This window comes from Perognathus longimembris, chromosome 20, assembly GCF_023159225.1.
Source record: "Perognathus longimembris pacificus isolate PPM17 chromosome 20, ASM2315922v1, whole genome shotgun sequence".
NCBI classification, from domain to species: domain Eukaryota; kingdom Metazoa; phylum Chordata; class Mammalia; order Rodentia; family Heteromyidae; genus Perognathus; species Perognathus longimembris.
In genome coordinates this window covers 24157459-24182372 of record NC_063180.1, presented here as the reverse complement: position 1 = coordinate 24182372, position 24914 = coordinate 24157459, and the positions used below count along the sequence as shown (strand labels likewise).

The window sequence follows — 24914 nt, the reverse complement described above, 5'->3', positions numbered from 1 at the left end:
TACAACTTTTAATCATGTCTGAATCCTTCCTATTTGTACCAATTTACTTGCCTGCTTTTTTAAAAAAAGATGTTCTGGGTATGGTGGTTCATGCCTGTAATCCCAGTACTTGGAAGCCTAAGGCAAGAAGCTTGCAAATTCAAGGCCGGCCCGGGAAAAGTTAATGAGACACTGTCTCAGAAAAAAAAAAAAAAAAGTAAAGAGCACAGAGCAATGTTCAAGTGGCAGAGCACTTTTCTGGTGAGTAGGAGGCCCTGGGTTCAATCCCCTAGAAAGATGAATAAAGGAAAAAGGAGGAGGAGAAAGGAGGAGATACCAATGGAAGAGGAGGAGAAGGTGGAAAAGGAGCTGAGCTGGAAGAGGAAGAAAGGAGGAGAAGAGGAAGAGAAGGTGGAGATAGTGGAGAGGGGGCTGGACAAAGTGTAGAACCATCAGGTGAGGGGAGCCTGGTATTTTAGTCCCAGCCCAGCGCTTCCTCCAGGAATAATGTAGAGGGTGGGGGTGGTGGGGACTTGGGTAGAGTTGGGGTACAAGGATTAGCATGTCACTCACCATGGGTCTCATCCCCTTAGAAAGAAGATTTTCAGATGGTGGCAGGAACTTCAAATTCCCAAGGACATAGAAGGCCAGAACCTCAAACCCCAAGGTGCTGGAGAAACCAGAATAACAGAAGGCATCGGAGGCCCCTGGCTCTCCTAGGGAGTGAGTCCCCAGGGCCTAACCTGAGCTCAGGTGACTACAAGCTGCAGGCCAGGCCTATGGGTCAGAACCATCAGGGGGCGCCCACTAGATCTAGGAGGGCTGATGGTGTTTCCCAGGGCTGATGGTGTATAGCATCTGTTTCTCCCACAGCTAGGGGGGCTCTGGAGAGAGAAAGAGGAAGGCAGAACTGTGAACTCTAGACACACCTGAGTCAGGGCACACCTGTGGCCCCACCAGCGCCCTCACACCTGCCCAGGCCCGCCCCCAGAGCAACGGCTTCACCTCAGACTGAAGACCTGGCTCTCTGTACATCTGTACAGGACTCATGTCCCCTCTCCCAAGCCCTGGGCGGGGGAGGCAGAAAGGGATGAGACTCCGAAGGAAGTCCAGGTGGCCACAGACTCCCGTGGCTGTGGAGGTCCTTGGCGGTGGGGGCTCAGCGCTCCGGAGGAGGGAGAGCCGGGGCAGGACAGGCAGGAGGGAGGAGCAGGGAGGGGGAGCAGGGCAGGGGGCAGACAGTAGTGAGAAATGAGCCAGGAGAGAACCACTTTCCTGGGGCAGTCACCTGCGACCCATCATTTAGGGGAAAATCCTGATTATAACCCAGTCTTCTTCCATACCTGCCATTTTATGACCTTCCACCTTCGTTTTTCCCACCCTATCCTCCACCCCAGCTAACCACTGCAGCAGTCTCTATTTCTGAGTATTTGACATTCTTTTTATTGTTAAGAGTCCATATGAAAGTGAAATAAATCATGCAGTATTTGTCCGTGTCTGATCTGAACTGTGTCTGAGGGAGGAGGCTGGGGTCTTGACGCCTCGGTCTGAGGTTGGGATCTAGATCCCTAGGTCTGAGGGAGGAGGAGGCTGGATCTGGACCCCTGGGTCTGAGGGAGGAGGCTGGGCCTGGACGGAGGACCGGACCTGCAGGAGGAGGGATCTGTTTTGCCAAGTGCCTGGCCCAGCGCCGAAGCGGGCAGACGGGGCGCGGGGCGGCCCGGTAACAAAGGCCTCTCCCTCCGACTCGGGGGCCCCCCCGAGGCCCCGCCCCCGCGGCCCCCCGCCTCCTCTGATTGGCCGGTCTCCCTGCCCGTCAGCGCCGCCCCCCTCCCCGGGTCTGCAGCATCTCCAGCCGCCTCGTCGCGCCCCCCCAGCCCCCGCCCCCCGCCCCCACCGCCCCCCGGGCCGGTGCAGCCGCAGGCGGGGTCCCCCTCCCCCTCCCCTCTCCCCAGGCCGCGCGCGCCCGGCCCCCCTCCCCCTCCCCCTGCGCCGCCGCCGCCGCCGCCGCCGCGATGCCCCCCCCTGCGCCCGGGGCCCGGCTCCGGCTCCTCGCCGCCGCCGCCCTGGCCGGCCTGGCCGTCATCAGCCGAGGTACCGCAGCGCCGGCGCGGAGGGCGGGGGGCTGCACCCCCGGGACGGGGAAGGGGGCCCCGGGGGCTCTGGTCGGGGCCGGGGACGAGGGCTGCACCCCGGCGCCGGGGAGGGGGTCCCGGGAAGTCCGCGTCCCGGGCCTGGACCCTGCTCCCCGCGAACGCCGGGGGCACGGACAGCTGCCCCGGCCTGGGGCTGGAGAGCACGGCCTCCCAGACAAGGTCTCGGAGCCCAGCTGGGGTGCAGGCGGCGGCACCCCGAGAAGCAGGGGCTGCGTGGTCAGGGTCTCGGGAAGTCCTTACAGGGGTCTGGGGCCTGCGACTCTGGGCCAGGGGTAGGGGTCAGAAAGAGGAGGGGTCCTGGTGTCCACCCACAACCCCGCACCGCACCGCACCGGGGAACCCAGGAAAGGGAGAAATTCTCCAGCTGGCTCCTGGCGGGTGGGGGCGGATGTTGACATTCGGGGGGTACTGCAGTTGTGTGGGGAAATAGTTTTGGGGATCCGGGAAGTTGGGGTGCCGCGCTGGAGACTCATATCGAGAGGTTTGGGGTGAATATGCAGGGATGAACAGGGAGGAGAGATGGACAGACAAGGAAAGATGAACAGACGAAGGACAGGCCCACCGGAAAAGGGAGACTCGAAGGGTTAATGCGGGCAGGCTGGGTGAGGGTCCTCTGCGTGGGGGTCTGGCATAGAGGGTTGGTCAAGGAAATCCTCCCGCGGGGGTGGGGGCAGGAGGGAGGGCAAGGAGACAGGGGATTCATTAACCCAGTGCTTCAGGAACAGTGTCACACTTCTGACCCATCCAGGGGTCGCAGTTGGGGAACTGAGGACAAGTCCTTTGGGGACAGTCACTCTGGGTCTCCAGCCTGAGAAAGCTCAGGCACAAGAGCATCACCACTGCGCCTGCAGACAGACGCCCACGGCCACAGGCACAGCCCTGAGCACGCAGGACGCCCACGTCCCCAGACGCAGCTAGCTCCACTCGGCTGGGAGTGGGGGAACGGATTAGACTTGGGACCCAAAGATACAGGAGGCTGAGTGGTTCTGACTTGCTAACCACCAGTGTGTGTGTGTGTGTGTGTGTGTGTGTGTGTGTGTGTGTGTCTGTCTGTCTGTCTGTCTGTCTGTCTGTCTCTGTCACTCATCTTTGGAGGTGTCCGTGTCTCCCCATTTCCAGAAGCACCCGTCTAGTCTCTGTTACTGGAAGGTGACTTCCCATATGTCTCTACATCTCAACAGTGTTACATCTGCCTCTCTCTCTCTCTCCAAACTATTCTTCATCTGTCACCCTGCCTTTGAGTTCCTGCTGTCTTCTGCCCTCATCCTCTGTGTGTGTGTGTGTGTGTCCTGTCTTTTTCCTTGTACCTTCTTGTATCTGCCATTCTTTGTACCTCCACGACACACCCTTTCAACTATCACCAACACTTTCTTTACTCTCAAGGTAACTTCCCCTTACCAGACCTCAAAAATCACCCCATGCCAGAATCCTGGGGTATGGTGTGGGGTGGGGCCATAGCAAAGCCATGTGACCTTGGTTCAGGTTTTTCTTGCCTCTAGACTCAGGTTCCCAGACTATGAGCTAAGGCAAGAGGAGTTGGGGTGGGTGAGCCCAGACAAACTGGAGTGCTAGAGAGGCACTCCATCAACCCAGGGACAGTCTGAGTGAGCTATATCATGGGCTGTTTTTTTTTTTAAATCTTCCCTCTTTCTTTCCTTCCCTTCCTTCTCTTCCTTCCTTCCTTCCTTCTCTCCTTCCTTCTTTCCTTCCTTCCTTCTTTCCTTCCCTTCCTCCCTCCTCCCTCCCTCCCACCTTCCCTCCTTCCTTTCTTTTCCGTCCTAGATGAGGATAAGATGTTTGTGCTCATTGGCTGATGCTCTAACAGCTGAGCCACACCTCCAACCCCTAATCTTTCTTCTATACTCCTGATATTTTCCAAGTAACTCAAATAGTGCACCAGGTATAAGAGCAAAGCCCAGAGCTCTGCCCCCTGGCACCCAGGTTATGCCACCAAGTATGTTGGCACATGCCTGTAATCCCAGCCCTTGGGAGGCAGAAGCAGGAGGCTCTTGAGTTTAAGGCTAGTCAGAGCTAAGTAGTGGGACTCTGCCTCAAAAGAAAAAAAAAACTGAGAGGAGGTGAGAGAGATCCAGAGTAGCAGCCTCAGATATAGGGAGTCTCTTCCCCAATTAGCTTTCTCCAATTTACACAAACTCACTGAACACAGAGGCCAGGGTAAAGAGAGGATGGGTTGGTTTGTTGGTGCTTTTCCAAACACAGAAATGAAATGAGCCCATTTCTCTGCTCCTGGCTTATTTCCACTTAACTTCCTCCCTGGCATTCATAAATATTAATCTACTTTTAATTCTTTTCTAAACTCTATGCCAACAACCCCCCCTTTGCACCATCAACATTCATTCACAAAAGCAGCTACATTGTATCGTGAAATACTTCCATTAAACTAAGGAACAACTTCAAGTAAGTTTGGGGTGCTTTCTTTGGTCCTGGACACCTGCAGGGGGCAGATCAGGCCCACAGTCATTGTTTGAAGCCTGATACTGTCCCTGGCCTCCTTGCCCTGGCGTGATTGGAAGGGGCTGCCCCTGCTTTATTGGTTCATTTAGCAAATGTATTGATGTTTGTTCGTGTTGAGACCAGGTCTCAGGCTGTCCTTGAACTTGAGATCCTCCGCCCTTCTCCAGCGGAGGATACTCTGGGATCCTTTGAGGAGCTAGGATACATTCCCACCTCCAACTCCACTTCCCTCTGTTTGTGAGGAATCTCTTCCTCTCCTTGATTTAGCAGATGAGATGAGGCCTGCTGGAGCCTCTGTGCCCACAGGATCCAACCCTCCCCTACCCCAGCCAGCGAGGCTGATCATCCTCCCCATGAGGAAACCGAGTCCAAAGAGATGGAGTTACTTGGTGCAACTGGAGGGCAGAGCTGAGGCTTGAACCCCAGCCACCCGGCATCCCACTTGCCCTCCCTGCCATTGGGGTTGTGGGAGCAGATGCTTACAGGGCATTTTGTAGAAGTTACGCAGCACCAGCCCAGCCAGGGGCGTCTCCCACACATCATGCCTCACCAGGGAGGACCATAGATGCTTCTTGAAAAAGAAGGCACAGATTAGGACCAGCCAGCATTTCTTGGGCTCTCTGCATGCCAGGCGCTGAGCTAAGCACTCTGCTGTGGTCCTGGGCGCAGTGGATTTCCTGGGAAAGGTCTCCTTGGCCGGGAGGGTTAGCAAGATCTCTGTGGCAAGTTTTGTGCGTATCCTTCTGTCAGGCTGTGCGGTGAGGTTCCGCCTGTCTGTGGTGGGGGGGGGGGGGGGGTCCACCTCCCAGTATGGGGCTCTGATTCGAGGCGCTTCTGACAGGACCCTGGACAGCTCCTTCATCCACCACCAGGCAAATGCTCCCCCTCCGAAGCCACGCCCACCAGCGAGCCACGCCCATCCATCGAGCCACGCCCGCCCCCAATGAGTCACGCCCAACGCTAAGCCACACCCCCAGTCTTTTGGCCTTTGGGGTTTTTTTTCAAAAAGGATTTCACTTTTTTTGCCAGGATTGGCCTCGAGCTGCAGGCCTCTTTGCCTTTGCCTCCCACGTAGGTGTGACTATGGTGTGGGCTACACACAGCCCCAAGCCTTCTTTCCTTTAGGGCTGTGGCTGTCAGGCTGTCAGGGGTTATGACCACTTCAGGATGTGATGCTTTCGGAACCAAGTGGATGTAGACCAGAGACACCGCCCAGGTTCTTAGAGTGCCCAGGACAGTCTGATCTCGAGTGCCAGCTGTGTCCGGCTGGGGGCCCTGACCTAGGATGTATCACCAGGACCTTAGTTCGTGTCTGCTTTGGCCAGTCTAGGGAGTGATGTGAGCACCCACGTATGACTGATGTGGGTTTGGTCTCACATCATTTTTTTTTTTTTTGTACTGCTAGGGATTGAACCTTGGTGCATGCTCAGCAAATGCTCTAGCACTGAACCACATCCTCAGCCCTTGTTTTTTGTTGTTTTGTTTTGTTTGAGTCAGGGCTTCATAATGCAGCTCAGGCTGGCCTTGAACTTTCAATGCTCCTGCTTCAGCCTCTGGAGTAACCTAGGCATTATTTTTGTGTCAGCTCCTCTTGTAGGTTGTAGCTTGGTGTGGGTGGACTCTGGGCCTCCTTCCAAAGCTGAGGGGAGGGAGGTATCTGCTTGGGCTGGGGATGTCATGTGATGGATTGGGTCACTGCTGGGGGAGGGGAAGGCTGTACCCTGAGTGGGGCTGTACCCCTGTATGAGCTTCTTCTCAGCCATGTATGGAGCATCATTGTTGTCGACAGTATTGCGGGCAACAGTGGCATTTGCTGGGATGATTCAGTGCATGGGCTGCCTGGCCTGGGATGTCCCCTGAGACTGAGCATGACAGTCTAGCTGCTCCTAGAAGACAGCTGTCTTTTCCACCTGACCTGCTGCTGTGCACGCGTCTAGGCCATGGTGTCACCGCGACTGTGAGTGTGTGTGTCCCTCTCATCAGTGCGCAGCCATATGCATGGCTGTTTCTTGGAGCTGTTTCTTAGCCTGATGCTGGCACTGTGTGTGTGTGTGTGTGTGTGTGTGTGTGTGTGTGTGTGTGTGTGCGTGTGTGTAAGTCCATGGCATACCACACAGGCAGGGACTGGCCCTTTCTCTTCGTCTTGCCTCCTCCAAACAAGGCAGACTCCGGCCTGGCCTCGGGGCGCTGGAGCCCCACATCCTGGCTAGCCATTGAAGTTGGCTCTGTCCAGGCCCCATCCTGAGGGGCTGTGATGGAGAGGGCCCTTGGGAGCCATTGGGGCCAGCATGGGCAATTAATTCATTAGATTAATTAGCTCTTCTTCCCGGGCTGGGGGCAGGGAAGCTCCTCACAGGGCCTTCCCATTCCTGTTGTCCAAGGTCACCCAGCTGGCCTCCTCCCTCCCCGCCTGTGCCATCTCCTGCCTCCACACGCCCAGCCCCCACTTGCTGGCCCTGGTCCAGCCCACTGGCTGCGGTCCACAGAGAAGATGGACGGGGCCTGCGGGCCGCAGGCGAGCGTGGGCAGGGGCAGGCTGGGCCTGTGATCCTGGGCACAGTGGGGTCTGGCAGGTGTGCATGTAAAGTCTTGTGCATGGCCAAGTGTCGTGGATGTGTATCTACAGGTCTGTGCAAGTGTGTCCACACTGAGTGTCTAAAGTTGACTGCTCTGTACACCTGGATGAATGTGTGCCAGCATGGGTTTCTGCATGTGTGTTTCTTATGTGTGGTGTCTTTATGTGCATGTGCATGTGTGTAAGGTCTGCACATAAACATGGGTCTCTGTACATTGTGTCTGTGTGCATGGGTTCTGTATACTTGTGGCAGGACACACATCTGTGCCTGCACATCTGCTGTGTGCACATGCACCTGTGTCTCTATGCATGTGTGGATGTGTACTTGTGCATACATAGATTGGTGCTTTCCGTGTGCATGTCTACACGCATGTACATATGCATTGGTGTATATTTATGCATGCCTCTGTGTACATGTGTATCATTTGTACACGTGCACACGAGTCTGTGGGCATGTGATGGGTGTGTGCACATGTGTTGGTGTGTATACACATGTGCATGTGCGTCTATGTTTAGGCACATGTGACTGGTGTGCATATGCAGTGTTCCTTGTGCAGACATGTGTTGGCATGTATATACACCCCCATGTCTGTGTATGTATGCATCTGTGGGCACATGTAATTGGTGTGTATGTATGCATACGTGTTTCTCTGCACATATTTGTGTATCAGTGTGTACTGTACCTGTGGGCACATGTGATTGGCATGTATGTGCACACATGGGTTTCTTGTGTGCACTTGTGTAGTTTGTGCATGTGCACATGTGTGAGCACACATGTTTATGTGTTTGTGTGCTGTCTCTGTGTCACTGAGGTGTGATTGTTAACCTGAGCCCCATCCCCACCTGTGTGTCAGTGCCTTGGGAGGCTAACGTGTGTGTGTCTGCTCTGAGTGTGTCTGCTACGTGTGTCTCTGGTAACATCAGTGAGCTCAGTGTGGTTGTGGGTACAGGTACCTGTGTCCCCACCCTGGGGCTGAGCATTGTGTTCCCTGTGGGTGTGCGGCCTCCACCCCGCCCTGCCCTGCCCCAGCTGCTGGGGCTGAGCCATCCACTCTCCCTGCAGGGCTGCTGTCCCAGAGCCTGGAGTTCAACTCCCCGGCAGACAACTACACGGTGTGCGAAGGCGACAATGCCACCCTCAGGTAGGGACCCCAGGTGTGTGTGGGGGTGCCTGGCCCTTCCCCTGCAGGGATCTCCTCTCAGGGGAGCAGGGGGAGGGGAGCATGGCAAAGACTTGGGCTACACCGCCCCCATCTGGGGATGGTAACCACCACTACATTTTGAAGATTCAAGAGTTCTCATCCACCTTGCTCAGACCGAGGACATATTATACCTGCTTATCAGGTGAGCATGGAGGCCACTGGTCTTTAGCGCTCTGCCCACTTCACCCGAGCGCCCTGGGCCCTTCTCATTGGCCTCTGCACACACACACCCCCGACCCTGCCACCATCTGAGTCTCTTGGGGGTCTTTGGGGGTTTCTCTGACCCCTTTTCTGGGTTTCTGGCCCATCCTTCTGCTCCCTGCCCATCTCTGGTAGATAGCAGTCCCTCAACTACCATGAACTGCTGCACCCCTGGACTCCCCACTTGTCCTATCTTAGTCTCAGTTTACCTACCCACAAGGCAGGCACAGCAGGGTCAACCTCACCCAGGGCCTGCAGTGGGGGCTGGCTGCTGTGCAGTGAGAGAAGGAAGCCCCTTCCTTCTCTCCCTGTCCCCCCACAGCTGCTTCATCGATGAGCACGTGACTCGGGTGGCCTGGCTGAACCGCTCCAACATCCTGTATGCGGGCAATGACCGCTGGACCAGTGACCCACGGGTGCGGCTGCTCATCAACACGCCCGAGGAGTTCTCCATCCTCATCACCCAGGTGGCGCTGGGCGATGAGGGCCTCTACACCTGCTCCTTCCAGACCCGCCGCCAGCCCTACACCACACAGCTCTACCTCATCGTCCATGGTGAGCCTCCCAGGGCCTGAGGTGCACCCCTGAACATGTCGGGGGAACCCTATGGTAGGCACGCCCCGTAGGTCATAGGAGGGTGCCGGGCCCCCAATGCCGTGGTGCTATTTCCCAATCCCAGGGACACATCCAAGCAGGAGATATCATCCAGGCAGAGGGAATGTCCTGGGATAAGGGGGATTCAGGGTGGGAAAGGAGTGCTGGGGGCCTTCTGGGCACCAGGAACTCAGCACCTTGTAAGGGCTGAGGATATACTAGGTGGGCTCTTCATGCCTATCAGAGCTGGATTTTCCAAGGCAAGGCTCAAAGAGGGGCTTCCTAGGTATGACACTGGGCTGGACACAGAGCTAGTGCTAGAAAAGTTGCAGTACCTGCAGAGCCTGAGTACAGAATGAACCAGCCGTGCATGAGCCCTGCCTGCATCAGGATTCCAAGAAGGAGAGATGGGGTGCCAGAAATCCACAGGGGGGGGGGGGCTGGCAGGGAGCAAAAGGGCTGGGGCCTGGATCCCTGGGTCTGGGGGAGGAGGCTGGGGTCTGGACTCCTGGGTCAGGAAGGAGGGCTGAGGCCTGGACCCCTGGGTCTGAGGGGGAAGGCCGGGGCCTGGACTCCTGAGTCAGAAAGGACTAGGGTCTGGACTCCTGGGTCAAGGTGGAGGGCTTGGGCCTAGGCCTCTAGGTCTGAGAGAGGAGTCTGAGGCCTTAACCCCTGTGTCTGAGGGAGAAGGCCTGGGGCTGCCCGTGCACCCCATCACTGACCACTTGCCCTGCTCACAGTGCCCGCCCGCATTGTGAATATCTCCTCACCTGTGACAGTCAATGAAGGGGGCGACGTGAACCTGCTCTGCCTGGCCGTGGGGCGGCCGGAGCCCACGGTCACCTGGAGGCAGCTCCGAGGTGAGGACCCCACCCCTGGCCAGTCTGGGCCATTCCATCCCCTAGACACCTACCCTCACCCCTTACAGTGATTTAATTTCCCCTGCTGCCCTGGTGTTCATCCCTAGACCCCAGGCCCTTAGCACTTCACCATTGGTTTCCCTCCTGCTGCCCAGACATGGCCAGTGCCTCCAGATTATCTGCCAAACCAGCCTCTGCCTCACTGTTCCCAGTCATGGGTCTTCCTGGATGCAGGATCCCACCACTAGATCCACATGCCAGGCTGGAGCCTGGGCCTTGGCCACATTCCCATCTCCCAGTCATCTCCTACCACTGTCCTGTTGGGTGCTCTAGCCTGGGAAGATATTTTTCTCCTTTCTACTCTCCTCTACCTCCTCTTCCTCTTCATCCTCCTTCTCATCCTCTCCTTCCTTCCTTCCTTCTTCTTTCTTCTTCTTTTTGGCAGTGCTGGGACTTGAACTCAGGGCCTTGCACTTGCTAGGCAAGGGCTCCATCACTTAAGCCATGCTCCCAGCCCTACCTGCCAGCTTTCAAAGCATGGTCCTCAGACCTCACTCAGCATCCACACACCCTGGGAAGTGGCCTGAAACGCATGTGCTCAGGACCCTGCTCAGATGTGCAGGGAAACAGGAGCGGCCTTCTCCCTTGCCTTAATGAGCACTGGGTCACCTCTCACAGCTGCCCCTAAACATAGCACCTGGGGGCCTGAGCGTCACAGCCCAGGACCAAGACATCACCTACCAGCACTGTTAGCTGGGTCTCCACAGATCCCCAGTCTCTGGCTCCTCACACTATGATTTAGAGATCCATGGTGCCAATCAATCTCTAGATCCTAACGCATGGGTCCCCTGAGGCCTCAGAAACCAATGGCCCAACACAGATTCCTGGAGCCTACACTGTGGCTTCTAAGCCCTGGAATCCTGGTCTTAACATCCTGGTCAATTGATGTCCTAAGTCCTAGAGGATCTGCTTGGATGGTGAATCTGTCAGAGGATCCCAGACATTTGGATCTGGTCAACAGATTCTGATTCTCTGGATCCCGGGAGCTCCATTACTGGACTCTAGATCTGCACCCGCTGAATCTGTAGCTCCCAGATTCTTTTGAGATCCAAGATCTTGGCTCCTTCCCACAGAGGGTTTCAGATCCCTGGAGTCTCCCCACTCTCCCCACTGGGTTCCTGCTCCTGCCCCACCCCACAGGCCCTTCCCAACTCCTACTGACCCGGGCACACCAGGCCCTGCTGTGCCCGCCCCGCTGATGTGTGTCCGTGTTGTGCCCGTGTTGTCCCGTGTTAAGTGTTTGTGTCCGGCCCCGCCCCTCCTCCACCCTCCCCTCACAGACGGCTTCACCTCGGAGGGCGAGATCCTGGAGATTTCCGACATCCAGCGGGGCCAGGCCGGGGAGTACGAGTGTGTGACCCACAATGGCGTTAACTCGGCGCCCGACAGCCGCCGGGTGCTGGTCACCGTCAACTGTGAGCGCTCCTGGCACTAGGCGCGGGGGGGGGGGGGGTGTTAGGGGAAGGAGGGGGCGGTTCCTGGATTCCCCTGGGAAGAAGGGGGCTGTTCCATGGAGAAGGACGTTGGGCAGCACTCCAGGTCGGCTGGAGGAGGGCACGGGGGCGGAGAGGGGGGTGGATATTGCCCCAGCAGCTAAGAGACCTTGCTGGCCTCCGCCCCTCGCCAGATCCCCCGACCATCACGGACGTGACCAGCGCGCGCACCGCCCCAGGCCGGGCCGCGCTCCTGCGCTGCGAAGCCATGGCCGTGCCGCCCGCGGATTTCCAGTGGTACAAGGATGACAGGCTGTGAGGACGGCATCCGGGGGTCTGGAGGGGCGGGGGCGGGGGAGGCAGGGGAGAGGAGGGGGCCCTTGCATTGCAGAGCGAGGGGACGGGCGGCTTCCATGGCAGGAGACTGCCAGGCCCCGGCAGGTCCCGGGGAGACGGGGAGACTGCCGGGTTCCCAGGGTGATCAATGTTGAGTCCCCAGGGCGATTCCGATAACTCTGGGGCCGGGATCCAGCGGCAAGTTTTAGGCGGCCACGGGGGCGCGGGGCCTGGAGAGGGGGCCCCTGAGGGGCCTCTGGGGTCCGTGGCAGATGCTGGGTCTCCTGGGAAGGGAAGCCGGAGGGCTGGGCTAGGCGCCGCACCCCGATGGGGAACCTTGCCCAAGCCGACTGCTGTCCCGCAGGCTGAGCAGCGGCGCGGCCGAGGGCCTGAAGGTGCAGACGGAGCGCACCCGCTCCATGCTGCTCTTCGCCAACGTGAGCGCCCGGCACTACGGCAACTACACGTGTCGCGCCGCCAACCGGCTGGGAGCGTCCAGCGCCTCCATGCGGCTCCTGCGTGAGTAGGGGCTGGGGGGCGGGGCTGTGGAAGAGGGCGTGACCTTAGGGGTGGAGCTCGGATGGGGTCGGGACCGGGAGAGTGAAGAAGAGCCCTGTGAGGCAAGGCCTAGAAGTGGGCGGGGCCTGATGGGCGGGGCCCAGGGGCGGGTGGGGCTGGAGTGGGGCATGGAAACCCTGCTGCCTCCTACCCATTCCAGAGTTTAGGAAAGGGCCAGAGGCTGATATTAGAGCTTTTCAATGAACAAAGAAAGCGATCCATTCCATCAGTATCCCCTGAGTGGCCAGTAAGGGCTACTCACTAGGGATACAGCAGTTGTACAAAAGACACAAGATTTGGGGACTAGAAGAGTTAGGGGGCATACCCTGGGCACCTGCCCTTAAAGAGGAAGGGGCATCAGAGCCACCCGGATTTTGCTGAACCGCACAAGGCAGAGCCACTGGAGGTTGTCAAGCCGGGAGGTGCTTATGCTTGGTGAGCTTGTGAATCGTTATTAGTGGGAGGGGCTGGGTCAGAGTGGAGGTAGACTACCAGGAAGGAGGCTGCTGTAATAATACAGAGCCGCCGGAGATGGCTGGTACCCCAAACCTCGCCACCTCACATCCCCCAGCTGGTTTGGAAAGTGAAGACAAGGAGGATGGAGAATTTAAGACCACCTTGACATATACAGCAAGACCATGTCTCAAAAAAGCAAAGGGAAGCTGGGCACCGGCAGCTCATTCCTATAACCCTAACTACTCAGGAGACTGAGATCAGAGCATCGTGGTTCAAAGTCTTCCCTGGGTAGAAAAGTTCATGAGACCCTTAACCTTCAACTAACAAGAAAAAAGGTGTGGCTCTGGTGGTAGAACACCAGCCTTGAGCAAAAAAAGCCAAATAAGAGTGCAAGGCTCCAAGTTCCAGCCCCAGTATTGGCACAAAGTTAGAGAGGTAGATGAGAAACTTGGAGGGTAATGCAGACACATCGTGCAGGGCCCCACGTCCAGGACCCTCTCTCTCTCTCCCCAGGCCCAGGATCCCTGGAGAATTCAGCCCCCAGGCCCCCGGGGCCCCTGACTCTCCTGTCTGCCCTGGGCTGGCTGTGGTGGAGGATGTAGGCACCGCAGGCGTCTCCCCCTGCAGGGGGCCTCGGGCCAAGAGAAGAGAATAGGGGGAGAGAGAAAGCGCCATTGAGTCTGGAGGGGGCGGAGAAGAGCTCTCAGCCATGGAGGAAGAGGAGAGGAAGAAGAAGAGGAGGAGGAAGAGGAGGAGGAGGAAGGAGGAGAAAGATCTTTAGAAAACCCGTCACTGTGAGGGATACTGTAAAATTGTCCATCTTTCTACAGCCATTCTCGCCACCTGTTCACCGTTCCAATTGCGACCCACCCCCGGCCACCCCGCGCCCTTCTCTTAGCTCAGGCTGTCAACTGGCTCGTGTGTGTTTGTGTGTGTGGATGGGTGTGTGAATGTGAGCCCACGTGTTGTGTGTGGGTGTTTATGTGTGTTCGGGTGGGCTTGAGGGGTAGGGGGGACCAGCAGTCTTCCGTCCCTGCCACCTCATGTCCCGCACCCAACCCCGCTGCCTCTCTGCCCTGGCTGGAGGTTGGGATGGGGTCCTGTCGGTGGATGCTGACAGGAGACTGACCTGCCTTTCCCTTATATGCACGCACACCCACCCCTCCCTTCTCTCGGGAAAGGCACCTCCTGCGCAGCCCGCTGGCACTCAGCCTTGTGACTAGCTTGGGGAATCTCCATTCTGGCTGCGTTCTCTCTGCTCCACCACCAGCTGCCTGTAGCCAGAAGCCCCACCACTGGCTTAGGGGCCTGAAACCCTCCCACTTACCCTGTTCCCCCCACACACACCCCGAACTTTCTGGCCCCCTTCCTGGGCCAATCGGTGCTTCCATACAACTGTCAGGCCAGCTGCACAGCTGTTGCCTGTCTGTCTCAGTGCTTTGCCCCACCCCCATCACCGCTTCCCTCCCCCTTGGCCACCAGCTGCCCCTTGGGTCTCTGCAGCTGGTCTCCAGGTGTGGGACCCCCAGTGGCTCCACCGACTGTACCTCCCAAAGGCTGACCTGACCGCGCTCACACACACTCAGACACACACGCACCAGCGCCTGTGACCAGCAATATCTCCTGGCTCCCGCTGTCCCGTAGGCAGTAACCAGGACTGCACTCAAGGTGGACCCTTGTGGTCAGGAAGGGGGCACCGAGAGGCTGAGTTCTCCGCTCTAGGATGGCCAGAATCATCTACCCTGGCCACCACACCATGAAGAGTTGGGGGGCATCACCCAGATGTCCTGAGCCCAGACAAAGACACCATGTCACCTGCCCTGCAACCCCCTAGACCTGTAACTGCTCACCCAAACTACACCACCCAGAGCTTGGTGGGGAAGACAGCAGAGGGCAGGGGGCAAGGGGTAGTGACCGTACCTCAGACGGGGGCGTGGGCCCCATCCCACATTGTCTTCCATTCCCAGGGCCCAGGATGGGGTGGGAAGAGGGAGGGGAGCGGGGGGGGGGGCGGGGGGACCCTGGGGGCCGTGTGTTCCAATTCATGGGGAGTGTTGAGACCACCACACCAATAAAACGCCTTTTTCCAAAGTCTCTGCCTGCAGAGGTCTGAGTCATTGAGGATTGAGTGGTTGGAGACACAAGGGATATTAGCTGATAGGCTTCCAATGAAGTTTCTCCCTCTCCTCTCCTACCTTCTCCTCTCATCATATCTCCCCTCCTTCACTCATGAGAGGAAGGGGGAGGGAGAGAGAGGTAATGTTTTGGGGAAGAGAACCCTGTCCTCTTTCTTTTCTCTTTGGATACAACTGTGTGAAGATGTGATGATCAGAGCGGCAGCAGCCAAACTGCTACAGGATACCTCCCACAAGGGAGCACATGACTACCCACTGCAAGTAGTGGAGTAGAAAGTCTCAAACGGCCCAGACCCTTGATGGGGTCACTAAACCCTTTCTCGACATAGTTTATGTCGTTACTAGAACCTGGGAGAATCCCCACTAAGGTGCCACGAACATTCTCCATGGGGGTGGGGAACATGCTTGCAAGAGAAAGCCATAATCATGCTGAGAGAAGCTGAAAGACCAGCCCTTCACTGGCACCAAAACATTGGCTCAGTCAACCAGTGTGTTTATTGATTGCCATGTGCAAAGTCCTGGGTTAAAGGCATGACAGCGTTTGAGTCTTCTGGAAGGTCTCCATCTAAAGAGGGAATCTAGGCCTCATATGTTACTGTGTATTTACACGGGGGAAAGTTCAGGGGTTGTGGGATCTTGATCCACAATGGGAGGAGGGGACTTTAAAAATGGGAAAAGTTTCCTTGAGACTTGCTAAATTAATGCCATGAGGGAAAGAGAAAAGTGCCAGACAGAGCAAACTCTAGGGACAACTACCAGGAGAGTAAAAAAAAAAAAAAAAAAAAAAGAGGTGAGGGACAGTGGGTACTGCTGGGGTACATGGGGAGTCCTGGGGAAGAAAGGTGACTGAAGCTGGCAGAGGTCAAGCCACAAGACATCTCAAAGTCAGGATGAGAAGTCTTGGTAACATCAAAAAGGCAGTGTGCAGATTTTTACAAGATTTTGAAGAGTGGCAGAGTTGAGGCAGGAGCCGGAAGGGGCGTGGCCTGGAGGATGCAATGTGAACTTAGAACCAATCACCAGGCGCCCATTCTGGCTCCTAGCAACACAGCAAGCCCCACCTCTGAGCTTAAGCAGAACATTGTTAGATCTGCAGGAATCTCTCCTAGTCCAGGTGCTCACACGCAGTGAGCCTTCTTCTATAAGAGAGAGTGAGAGACAGAGAGAAACAGAGAGAGGAGAGAGAGAGACAGGGAGAAAGAGGTAGAGAGAGAGAGAGAGAGCGAGAGAAAGAGAGAGAGAGAGAGAGAGAGAGAGAGCGCTTCTCCCCTAAGTGATTGCAGTCCCTCCATGCTGCTGGGGCAACAGATACCATACAGAGCTGGCCACCAGCTCTGATCACACCTGCGTGGCTGTCCGAACAGTCCGTGAGCCTCCACCTGGACAGATGACTGGATGGGGGCTGATGAGCTGAAAGAAAGGCAGGGTAGGGGGTGACCTCAGGAGGACCCTGAATATGACCTGATGTATCCATCTCCTTTCCCCAAACTTTTCAGAAACTAGCAAGGTTCTCTCCACTTGCAAGAGGGGAGAAATATCTGGCCACCTTTGGGGACCAGGCAACAACCTAACTTTTATGTAGAAACAAAGAAATTCTACTCACTTCCAAGAAAAAAAGGATGGAAGTCTTGCCTGCTTTTTATAGAGTGGCGAGAAGGAGGGCCCACACCCTTTTGGAAGAGAAAGTAGGATTCATTGTTCCTTTAAAGACATAGGAACTGGGCTGGGAATATGGCCTAGTGGCAAGAGTGCTTGCCTTGTATACATGAAGACCCAGGTTTGATTCCCCAGCACCACATATGTAGAAAACAGCCAGAAGTGGTGCTGTGGCTCAAGTGGCAGAGTGCTAGCCTTGAGTAAAAACGAAGCCAGGGACAGTGCTCAGGCCCTGAGGCAAGCTCCAGGGATGGCAAAAAAAAAAAAAAAAAAAAAAGAAGACATAGGAACTGGGTGGAAAGTCCTATCCAATGATTATATCCTTAAAAAAGAATATGGGAGCTGAGCACAGTTGTGCACACCTGTAATCCCAGGACTTGGGAAGCAGAAGCATTAGGATCAGGAATTCAAAGCCAGCTTTGGCTACATAGTGAGACACTGTCTCAAGAAGGCAAAAAAAAAAAAAGTTTATCAACTTTGCAAAGTAACAACTAAAAACTGGAGAGAGGGAACTGAGAACACCTCATCATCTTCCTGATTATAGAGTACCAATTCCTCCCCATCTCTGGGTCACCTGCACTCACTTGGTGGTCTCTGTCTGGACTGGGGTCCTTCAGTGGGAATTTGATAGGCAGTGGCTGTGGAGTCTGTACTGGGGTCACACTCTTCTGCGTGGTCTTTCTTGGTGGGGTGATCATAGGTGCAAAGTTCAGGGGCCCCTGCTTTCCTGTAGGAGCCTTTCCTGAGCAAGGATGAAGAAGAGGACCAAACACACTTGATTGACTGCTCCACCACGCAGACCCAGCAAATAGCAAGAGAAGCTGTCTTGAGAGACTGAGCCTTACTGGGATTGGCTGGCATAGTAGGAGGAAGGCAGGACAGATGCTGTAGGGCTGTACTGATTGGTTCACTAGGCCTCTGATGGGCATCTTGCTAATGGCCCTCCCACTTGGCCCCAGTTCCATCTTCCCAAGGCTGCCACTCACCCCGGGAGTGCCGCAGGCAGCAGATACACAGGACAATGAGCCCGACCAATAGCGCCAAGCCTAGTAGGGATCCCAGGATGATGCCAGCGATGGCTCCAGGGCTCAGAGTGGGGCCTGGAAACACAAACAGAAAATTCAAGGCAAGACCCAAGAGTCCACACCCCATATCCCTCCCACTCAGAACCCAGGAATTGGGGATCGTGGCAGTCTCAGCTCATTTACTGTGCCTGAAATCTGTGGTGGCTAAGGCTCCAATGGTGAGAAAAAATGGGCAAGGTATCTACCTTCATGGGCTTTTGCTCTAGGAAAGGAGTCAGAAATAAATGAGCACATACAACATAACTACAAAGTGTGCAGAAGGGGGGGGACACTGCAGAGGAGGTCTGAGGAGTAAAGGTGGAAGGATGTTCCAAGTGGAGGGAATAGAAAATGGAGAAGTCTAGCCTGGCATGGTGGTTCCCTACTGAGAACCAAGCACTCGGGAGGCTGAAACAGGAAGTTTGTCAGTTCGAGAACAGACTCAGCTACATAGTAAGGCCCTTTAAAAAAGAAAGAAAGAAAGAAGAAGGCAGAATCTCAGAGTGGGAAAGAGTCTTCTGTGTTCTGCAAATGTTAACATGGATGCAGGATGTGAAATGGAGTGGGGGAGGGATGACCAGGGGCAGATCCTGGAGAATCATGAAAGAAATGTTTGTGGTTTAACACCACCTAGGGCACATGCTACAGTCTTACAGCAACCTCAGGATACCTCTACAGAGATGGAAGGACAATCCAATGTGACATCCTGAGAAGGGCTGGCAGAATGTGAAGAGGAAGCCAGAAAGAAGCTGCCATGCCCCAACTCACCTGTCTGGTAGACCCGGCTTTGGGATGGAGTCCCAGGATGAGCTCCCAGGACTGGCAGGATCCGCAAGACCCAGGTCCTGGGATTCCCAGGAGAGAGTGGCACCACAGCAGACCGTTCTCCAGGTCCCAGAAAAAGCAGGGTGACCCAGTCTCTGTAGTTGGTGACTCTGCTCAGGTCAGATCTCTGTGTCCATGCCTGGATCTCGAAGCCACTGATCAGGGCCCCGCGTTCCACATCCCAAGTCAGCACGGCTGCATTGCGGGCTCTTTGTAGTTTCCACGAGGAGATGGAGGGTCCTGGGGACAGAGGGAGGGATGGCTGGGCTCTCAGGGTGTTGAAGGGAGAAGGAAGGGGGCTGGGAGCCTGGATCCCAAGGGCAAAGGTCATGGAGACACATATTCCTGGATCTGAAAGAGGAAGGGGCTGGGGCCTGGACCCCTGGGTTTGAGGCATTTGAGGGAGAAGGGCTGGACAGGTGGGGCTCACCAGCAAGTGTGATCTGGTTGCCCCCAGCACCCAGTGCTCCGCTGCACAGCACAGAGTAGTTCCCCAGGTCCCAGTCAAGGCTGAAGTTGCTGATGAAGAGCTTGCGCCCATCCTGGCTGAGCCGCAGGCGTCCCCCTCCTCCTGGAGCCAGGGGTCTGCCTTCCCGAGCCCAGACTGCTCGTGAGGGTGGGGGACAGCCAGAGGCCTCCAGTACCACTTCTGTCTCCCCTGACCTGGTCTCTGCCACCAGGGGATGTAGCAGCACCTCCTGGGGGGCCTCTGTGGAGGAAAAAGTCCAGTTAGGAGAGACAATGGCATAACTCAGGGCAAATAACAAGCCTTGTGTGTTTTGTTCAAGTAATCAGTATTAGTAAAAGGACCCATTGATCAGGCACTGTCTTGCATTCCAGCGACCAGACCCTGTGCTGTGAAATTCACTTCTCTCAGATATTCATTACTTTTGGGGGAAGAAAATGATTACTGCTTTTGCTGTTTTGTGCCAGTACTAGAGCTTGAACTCAAGATCTGGGCAGGTTCTTCAAATGTATGAAAGGGTGGCGGGCACTTAGCTTTATCACCCAAGACTGGTGCTGTACCACTTAAGTCATGGCTCCACTTCTGGCCTTTTTTTTGTCGGGGGGGGGAGGGGCTTCATTGGAGATAAGAGTTTCAGGGACTTGCCTGCTGGGCCTGGCTTTAAACCACAATGCTCAGGTCTCAGCTACCTGAGTAGCTAGGGTTGCAGGTGTGAGCCACTAAGTTCAAGTTGATCTGTCTAGAGTAAATGCATGAGGAGATACAGCCCTCTCTGTCCCCATACCCTAACCATTCCTTGTTTCTTGTCTGGGTTCATTCTGCCCCTTGTGAAATAAGGAAGGAAGGACTCAGCCCTCTTCCCTCCTGCCTCAGTATCCCAAAGAACCAAAGCGGCCTGGCCTTCTCACCTGGGGTGACAGTGCAGGTGCGCGTGGCTGCGAGGTGTCGGGCCAGGCAGGTAATGGTCATGCCGCTAAGCCGCGGGTGGGCGGGGACGGCCACCAGGAGAGTCGAGGAAGCCGGCCCTGCACGAAGGCCTTCGGGAAGACCCTGGAACTGCAGGGAGGCAGCCGGGACCCCGCCAGGCCACGAACAGCGAAAACGGAGGCTGAGATCCGCAGGACCGCCTTCCACTGAACACTGTGGGGACCCCGGGGGAAGCGCTGCAGAGAAAAGGCAGATGCGCTGGATCCAATGTCTGTCCTCCCATCTGTGGCATGATGACCCCACCCCTTTTCACACACTCGCACCTCTACGCAGGCTGACCACATCCTCTCTAAGTGAAGGACTTGCGACCCCAACCACTGCCACCCTTTCCTCTGGATCTTCACACTGATTCCTTCCAAACCTCACCGAGCTCTTCTCTTTCCAGCTCCCAGCCTTTTCCAGGCTATTCTACCCTCCTAGAGTTTTTCCAGAAGCTTCCCCTACATGCAGGTACCTCCGCTCTCCCGCGTGCACCCCCGTCCCTATGTTCGGCCCCCAACCCTGGACCAGGTAACGAGCCCCGGGCGGCTCAGTCCCTTCCCTGTCCAATCTCACCCTTTGCCATCTGACTCCCACGGCTCACTTTGTGGAAAAGTAATGCGCCCGGCCCAGGTGCTTCTTCCCTCTGCTCCTGCTGGCTCCACCCTCTCTGCTAGGTAGGCTGATCCTGTCAGCAATCACCGCCTCCTGCGCCCACCCGCGGGAATAGCTCCCTCAAGATGGGCCCCGCCCGCCAAATATGACCACGCCCCCGTCGACTGGCCCCACCCACCTTTTCCCCCCGTTCCTTACGCTGGGTCCCACCCCTCTCCTGAGAGCCGGCCCACCTATGGTTCTCAGTCCTCTCCCTCGCTCCGCCCTTCCCTAGCTGGCCTCCCCGCCTCAACGTAGGCACCTCTTCTCACCTAGATGGCCACGCCCACCTGTCGGCTCCACCCAGGCCGTCGCTGCCCCTCCCGTTCATTTGCTGGTCGCGCTCCACAGATGGCCACGCCCCTGACACCCTTCGTCCCACTCGCTCGCCGCGCCTCTGCAAGGCTACCCTGCTGGCCCCGCCCATTCCCGGAGAGCCCCGCCGCCCGGCCCGCCTTCTCCGCCCCGCCCCGGCCGCTCTCACCCGCCACCGTGAGGTTGAACACCGAGCGGCGGCGGCGGCCGGTGCGCGGGTTCGAGGCGATGCAGGCGTAGGCGCCCGCGTGGCCCGGCCCCACGGCGGGCAGCAGGAGGCGAGGCCCGGCTGGCACCGCCGCCTCCGCGGGGTCCGCCAAGCTCCAGGCGATGTCGGCGGGCGGCCGCGAGGCGGCGGCGCAGCGCAAGGTCACGTCGGTGCCCGCGGACACGAAATGGGCCGGGGAGGCGTCGCGGTCGGAAGAGACAGTGATAACGGGCGGGTCTGGGCCATCTGCGCGCAGAGCAGTACGGGGTGGTGAGGATCAGGGGTACCCCTCGCCCCCTGCGCCCCAGGACGGGGCGAGACCGTGAAGTTTAGGGACCCCGCCCCTGCACCCCAGGAAATCCAGACCCTTGACTCCAGGTGCCCCCTCTCACAGAAGACGCTGACGAGGGCCGCGGCCTCGCGGTGGCCGAAGGGGCTGCGGACGCTGCAGGTGTACCGGGCCTGGTCCCCGCGCCCAGGGCGCGCGATGCGCAGCTGGTCGCCCTCTGCGCGGATTCGGGGCTGCGAGGCGCTGCCTTCGGGATCTGCAGCCTCCAGGGCGCGGCCGTCCCGGCTCCAGCTCAGCTTCCCGCGACCCGGCTTCCACCCCACGCAACGCAACCGGAGCTCGGCGGCCCCCTCTTCTGTCTCTGGGGCCTTGGGCTGCACCGACAGCTGGGGGAGAGGCTCTGAAGAGGAGAGGCAGGGGCAGGGCCGGTTGGGGAACCTGCCCCAAGAGCTCGCTCTTGCTCAGGATTTCGAGGTGGGGGAAGTTTCTCTTTTTAGCACCCTACCCACCTCACTGCCCAGGCGTCTAAGCTCTCAGGGCTCACCCACCAGACCACAGACCTAGGGATCCAGGACTCAGCCCTCCTCCCTCAGACTCCGGGGTCTAAATCCCAACCTCCTCCCTCAGACCCAGGACTCCACATCCCAGCCCTCCTAACCTCACACTCCAGGTTTCAGACATCAATCCTCCTCCCTAGGGCACCCTATCTTATCCCCTATCCCCTCATATCCCTCCTCCCCAACCCCTGTCCCCATCTGGGTCTTGGGTCCCACTTACCATACACATCCACTGTGAACTCCTGAACCTGCCGAGAGACCCCGCCCCGAATGACCTCCACAGTGTAGAGCCCTGTGTCTTCCATCTGTGCAGAAGCAAGTTCCAGCCCCCCTCTCGCCTGATCAAAGCGCAGGCGGTCCCGATGAGCAGGGTCCAGGCTAAGCAGAGGGGCCCCGGGGCCCAGGCCCCCAGCTGCCAGCACCTTGGAGCCCTGTCGCCAGACCACGAGGGGGGCCGGGGGGCCAAGATTGGGGACTGGAGCCAGGGGGAGGCGAATGGTGGTCCCCACAAGCACGGCAAGAGGGCCCCCCACCTGCTGGGGGAAGCTTTCCGCTGGATGGGTTTCTAAAGAAACTTTGAGTTCAGGGCTGTAGGCAGAAAGTTCAAGGTCCTGACTCTTGGTGGGGAGTTTCAAACCAGGAGCACTGACCAATGCTTTGGTATCTTGAGCAGAAATATTGGAAGCCGGGGTCTTCGGGGAGAAGAGAGGTGTGGCATTTTGGACAGGAATTTGAGCATCCAAGATGTCAGAAAACACGTTAGAGCCAGAGAGCTCTGAGAAGGTAGGATCCTGGATGGACGTTCCTCTCTCCGTGGAAGCATGTGGCCACAGGGACCCGGGCTCATCTTTTCCATTTAGGGATTCAGGAAGAGCCGTAGAACCAGAGATTTCATGAGCTGGTTGGGAACCTACAGACTGATCTGAGTTCGGGCTTGGGGATCGGATGGAGGGAACTTTCAACCCCAGGCTCTGAGAGGAGTTGACAGCATCTAAGGAGACAGAGGTTTGCTGAAGCCCCAAGGTAGATCCGAGAGGAAGGATCTGGACTCCAGAGCCTGCAAAGCAAAGAGGGGAAGCCATGGGGAGGGGTTCCTGGAAAGGGGGACTGCTAGGGGGGAGGGTTGAGCAGTTAACTTACCTAGGAGTAGGAAGAGGGGCAAAGCCCAGGAGGTGCCCATGGTGCCCACTACACCCCAGGGAGGACACTGGAGCAGCAGGACCCAGCCCCTGCATGGGTGCCTCCTGGGTCAGACGAGTCAGACAGGAATGATGGCTTAGCTTCCTGGGCAGGGAAGGGAGCCAGACCTAGTGGGAGGTGCCAGGGTCCTCCAGTGAGATCTAGTGGCAGACCTCACCCCATCTGTCTACATCATTGGTTGGTCCTGTTTGTGGATGAATAGGTCCAGCCTGAACCCTGCATTCCCCACCCTTAGGGGAAATGAGTCCCAGCCCTCCCCCCCCCAAAAAAAAATGTTCTCGCAAATCTGAGGGAATGAAACCAGGAAGACTTCCTAAAGGAGTGAAACAATGTTTGGGGAGCCCTTCCTCATATGTCCTGGCCTCTACTCAGCCTTCTTTCTTGCCCTCTTCTGGCTTTCCAGTCCAGTCTCTCTTCCATGAAGCCTCAGATATCTATGTCTGCCCCTGCTTCTCTCCTCCTCCTCTGGCCCCATAGCTTCCTAGCACTCAGATCCCCATCTCAAGTTGCTGTCTTCCCCCAGCCATCTCTCGAGGTGCAGAGCTGGATTTCCACACAGCACCCCACCCCCTCCAAATGCAGGTGCTGCTTGCTGCTGAACTCACCATCCTCCAGCTGACCCCAGCCTCCTCCTGGCTCTTCCAGGATGGCTCTCTCACCTGAGCAGGTGCTCCACCACCCTCCCTCCCACCCCTCACCCTCTGAACCCTTTTGCCTCCTGAGCCTCAAGTCCTATCCCCTCCTCTTGCTCTCTACTGCCGAGACTCCATCTTATGCCCATCCCTCCTCTGTCTCCTGTCCAACATCCAGTTTCCCCCAGTCCACTGAGGGTCTTTCCACCCCAGAACAGACTTCCTGGGCGAACCCACCACTCCTCCCCACTTCCGGTGATGCTGCCTGCTGCTTGTGCTGTTTCCTCTACCTGGAATGATTTCACTCCTTCCAATCTGGCTACACCACACCTTGCCATTCATGTCTCACCTTATTAAGAACCATAACAATAATTACTATTTATGTTGCACCAGGAACCACGCTAAATTCCTTCCATGTATTACTGGGCTGAGTCCTTCTAAATGCCCTCTATGCCTGGCATTCCTTTTCAGAAGCCAAGAGATGAGAGCTGGGGCTAGGAATGTGGCCTAGTGGCTAGAGTGCTTGCCTCGTATACATGAAAGCCCTGGGTTCGATTCCTCAGCACCACATATATAGAAAATGGCCAAAAGTGGCACTGTGGCTCAAATGGCAGAATGCTAGCCTTGAGCAAAAAGAAGCCAGGGAGAGTGCTCGGGCCCTGAGTCCAAGCTCTAGGACTGGCACCAAAAAAAAAAGAGATGAGGGCTGAGAGATGGCAAGGCATCTGTAGGCTGCACAGCTGGAGGGAAAAGCTGAACCTGAGAGGGGCAATGACTAGTACCATGCTGGCCTGGGTGGGGTCTGTGTGCAGTTTCCAGTCCTCACCACACTGGTAATAAGCATAAAAGCTAGATTGAGTGTTGTCTGTGTATCTGGTGTGTTCTTGGAGATGCTACATAAATTAACCTTTCAGAACCCCATGGAGAGATAGGCATGGAGGTATACACATGTAATCTTAGCACTTGGGAGGCCAAGTCAGGAGGATCTAGAGTTAGTAGCCAACCTGGAAGTGGTGATTTCCAGACCAGCTTAGGCTAAATGGTGAGGCCCTTTTGAATAAA

At 56.8% G+C, this 24914-nt stretch overlaps 2 protein-coding genes across 4 annotated transcripts; one reads left to right on the top strand and one right to left on the bottom strand.

Moving 5' to 3' along the window:
* Positions 1-1804: 1804 nt before the first annotated feature.
* Iglon5 (IgLON family member 5) lies at positions 1805-14846 on the top strand. Its single transcript, XM_048329371.1, has 8 exons — positions 1805-2073; positions 8249-8327; positions 8911-9143; positions 9923-10042; positions 11383-11517; positions 11730-11850; positions 12236-12390; positions 13399-14846. Exons 1-8 carry the CDS (start codon positions 1995-1997, stop codon positions 13485-13487), a joined length of 1011 nt encoding a protein of 336 aa, XP_048185328.1. The 5' UTR covers positions 1805-1994; the 3' UTR covers positions 13488-14846.
* Positions 14847-16258: 1412 nt separating this feature from the next.
* Vsig10l (V-set and immunoglobulin domain containing 10 like) lies at positions 16259-23732 on the bottom strand. Of its 3 annotated transcripts, XM_048329345.1 has the most exons (11): positions 23161-23732; positions 22554-23077; positions 22241-22358; positions 21567-21863; positions 21136-21420; positions 19940-20194; positions 18996-19274; positions 18509-18805; positions 17663-17776; positions 17261-17418; positions 16259-16430 (listed from the first exon to the last, which is right to left on the bottom strand). In XM_048329345.1, the coding sequence occupies exons 1-11, from the start codon at positions 23198-23200 to the stop codon at positions 16359-16361; spliced, it is 2439 nt and encodes an 812-aa protein (XP_048185302.1). In that variant the 5' UTR covers positions 23201-23732; the 3' UTR covers positions 16259-16358. The 3 variants fall into 3 exon arrangements, with proteins under 3 accessions (XP_048185302.1, XP_048185299.1, XP_048185301.1); XM_048329342.1 differs by having other exon boundaries at positions 22241-23077; XM_048329344.1 differs by having other exon boundaries at positions 18996-19154; positions 22241-23077.
* Between the last annotated feature and the right edge of the window lie 1182 nt (positions 23733-24914).

Bases quoted from the DNA above. Each gene is read 5' to 3' on its own strand.
- Iglon5 (XM_048329371.1), top strand. From the start codon at position 1,995: ATGCCCCCCCCTGCGCCCGGGGCCCGGCTCCGGCTCCTCGCCGCCGCC. The intron at 8,328-8,910 runs GTAGGGACCCCA...GTCCCCCCACAG, and splicing joins GGCGACAATGCCACCCTCAG to CTGCTTCATCGATGAGCACG. The intron at 9,144-9,922 runs GTGAGCCTCCCA...CCCTGCTCACAG, and splicing joins GCTCTACCTCATCGTCCATG to TGCCCGCCCGCATTGTGAAT.
- Vsig10l (XM_048329342.1), bottom strand. From the start codon at position 23,200: ATGGGCACCTCCTGGGCTTTGCCCCTCTTCCTACTCCTAG. The intron at 17,777-18,508 runs GTGAGTTGGGGC...TTGTGTTTCCAG, and splicing joins AAGCCGGGTCTACCAGACAG to GCCCCACTCTGAGCCCTGGA. The intron at 17,419-17,662 runs GTGAGTGGCAGC...ATCCTTGCTCAG, and splicing joins CTGCCTGCGGCACTCCCGGG to GAAAGGCTCCTACAGGAAAG.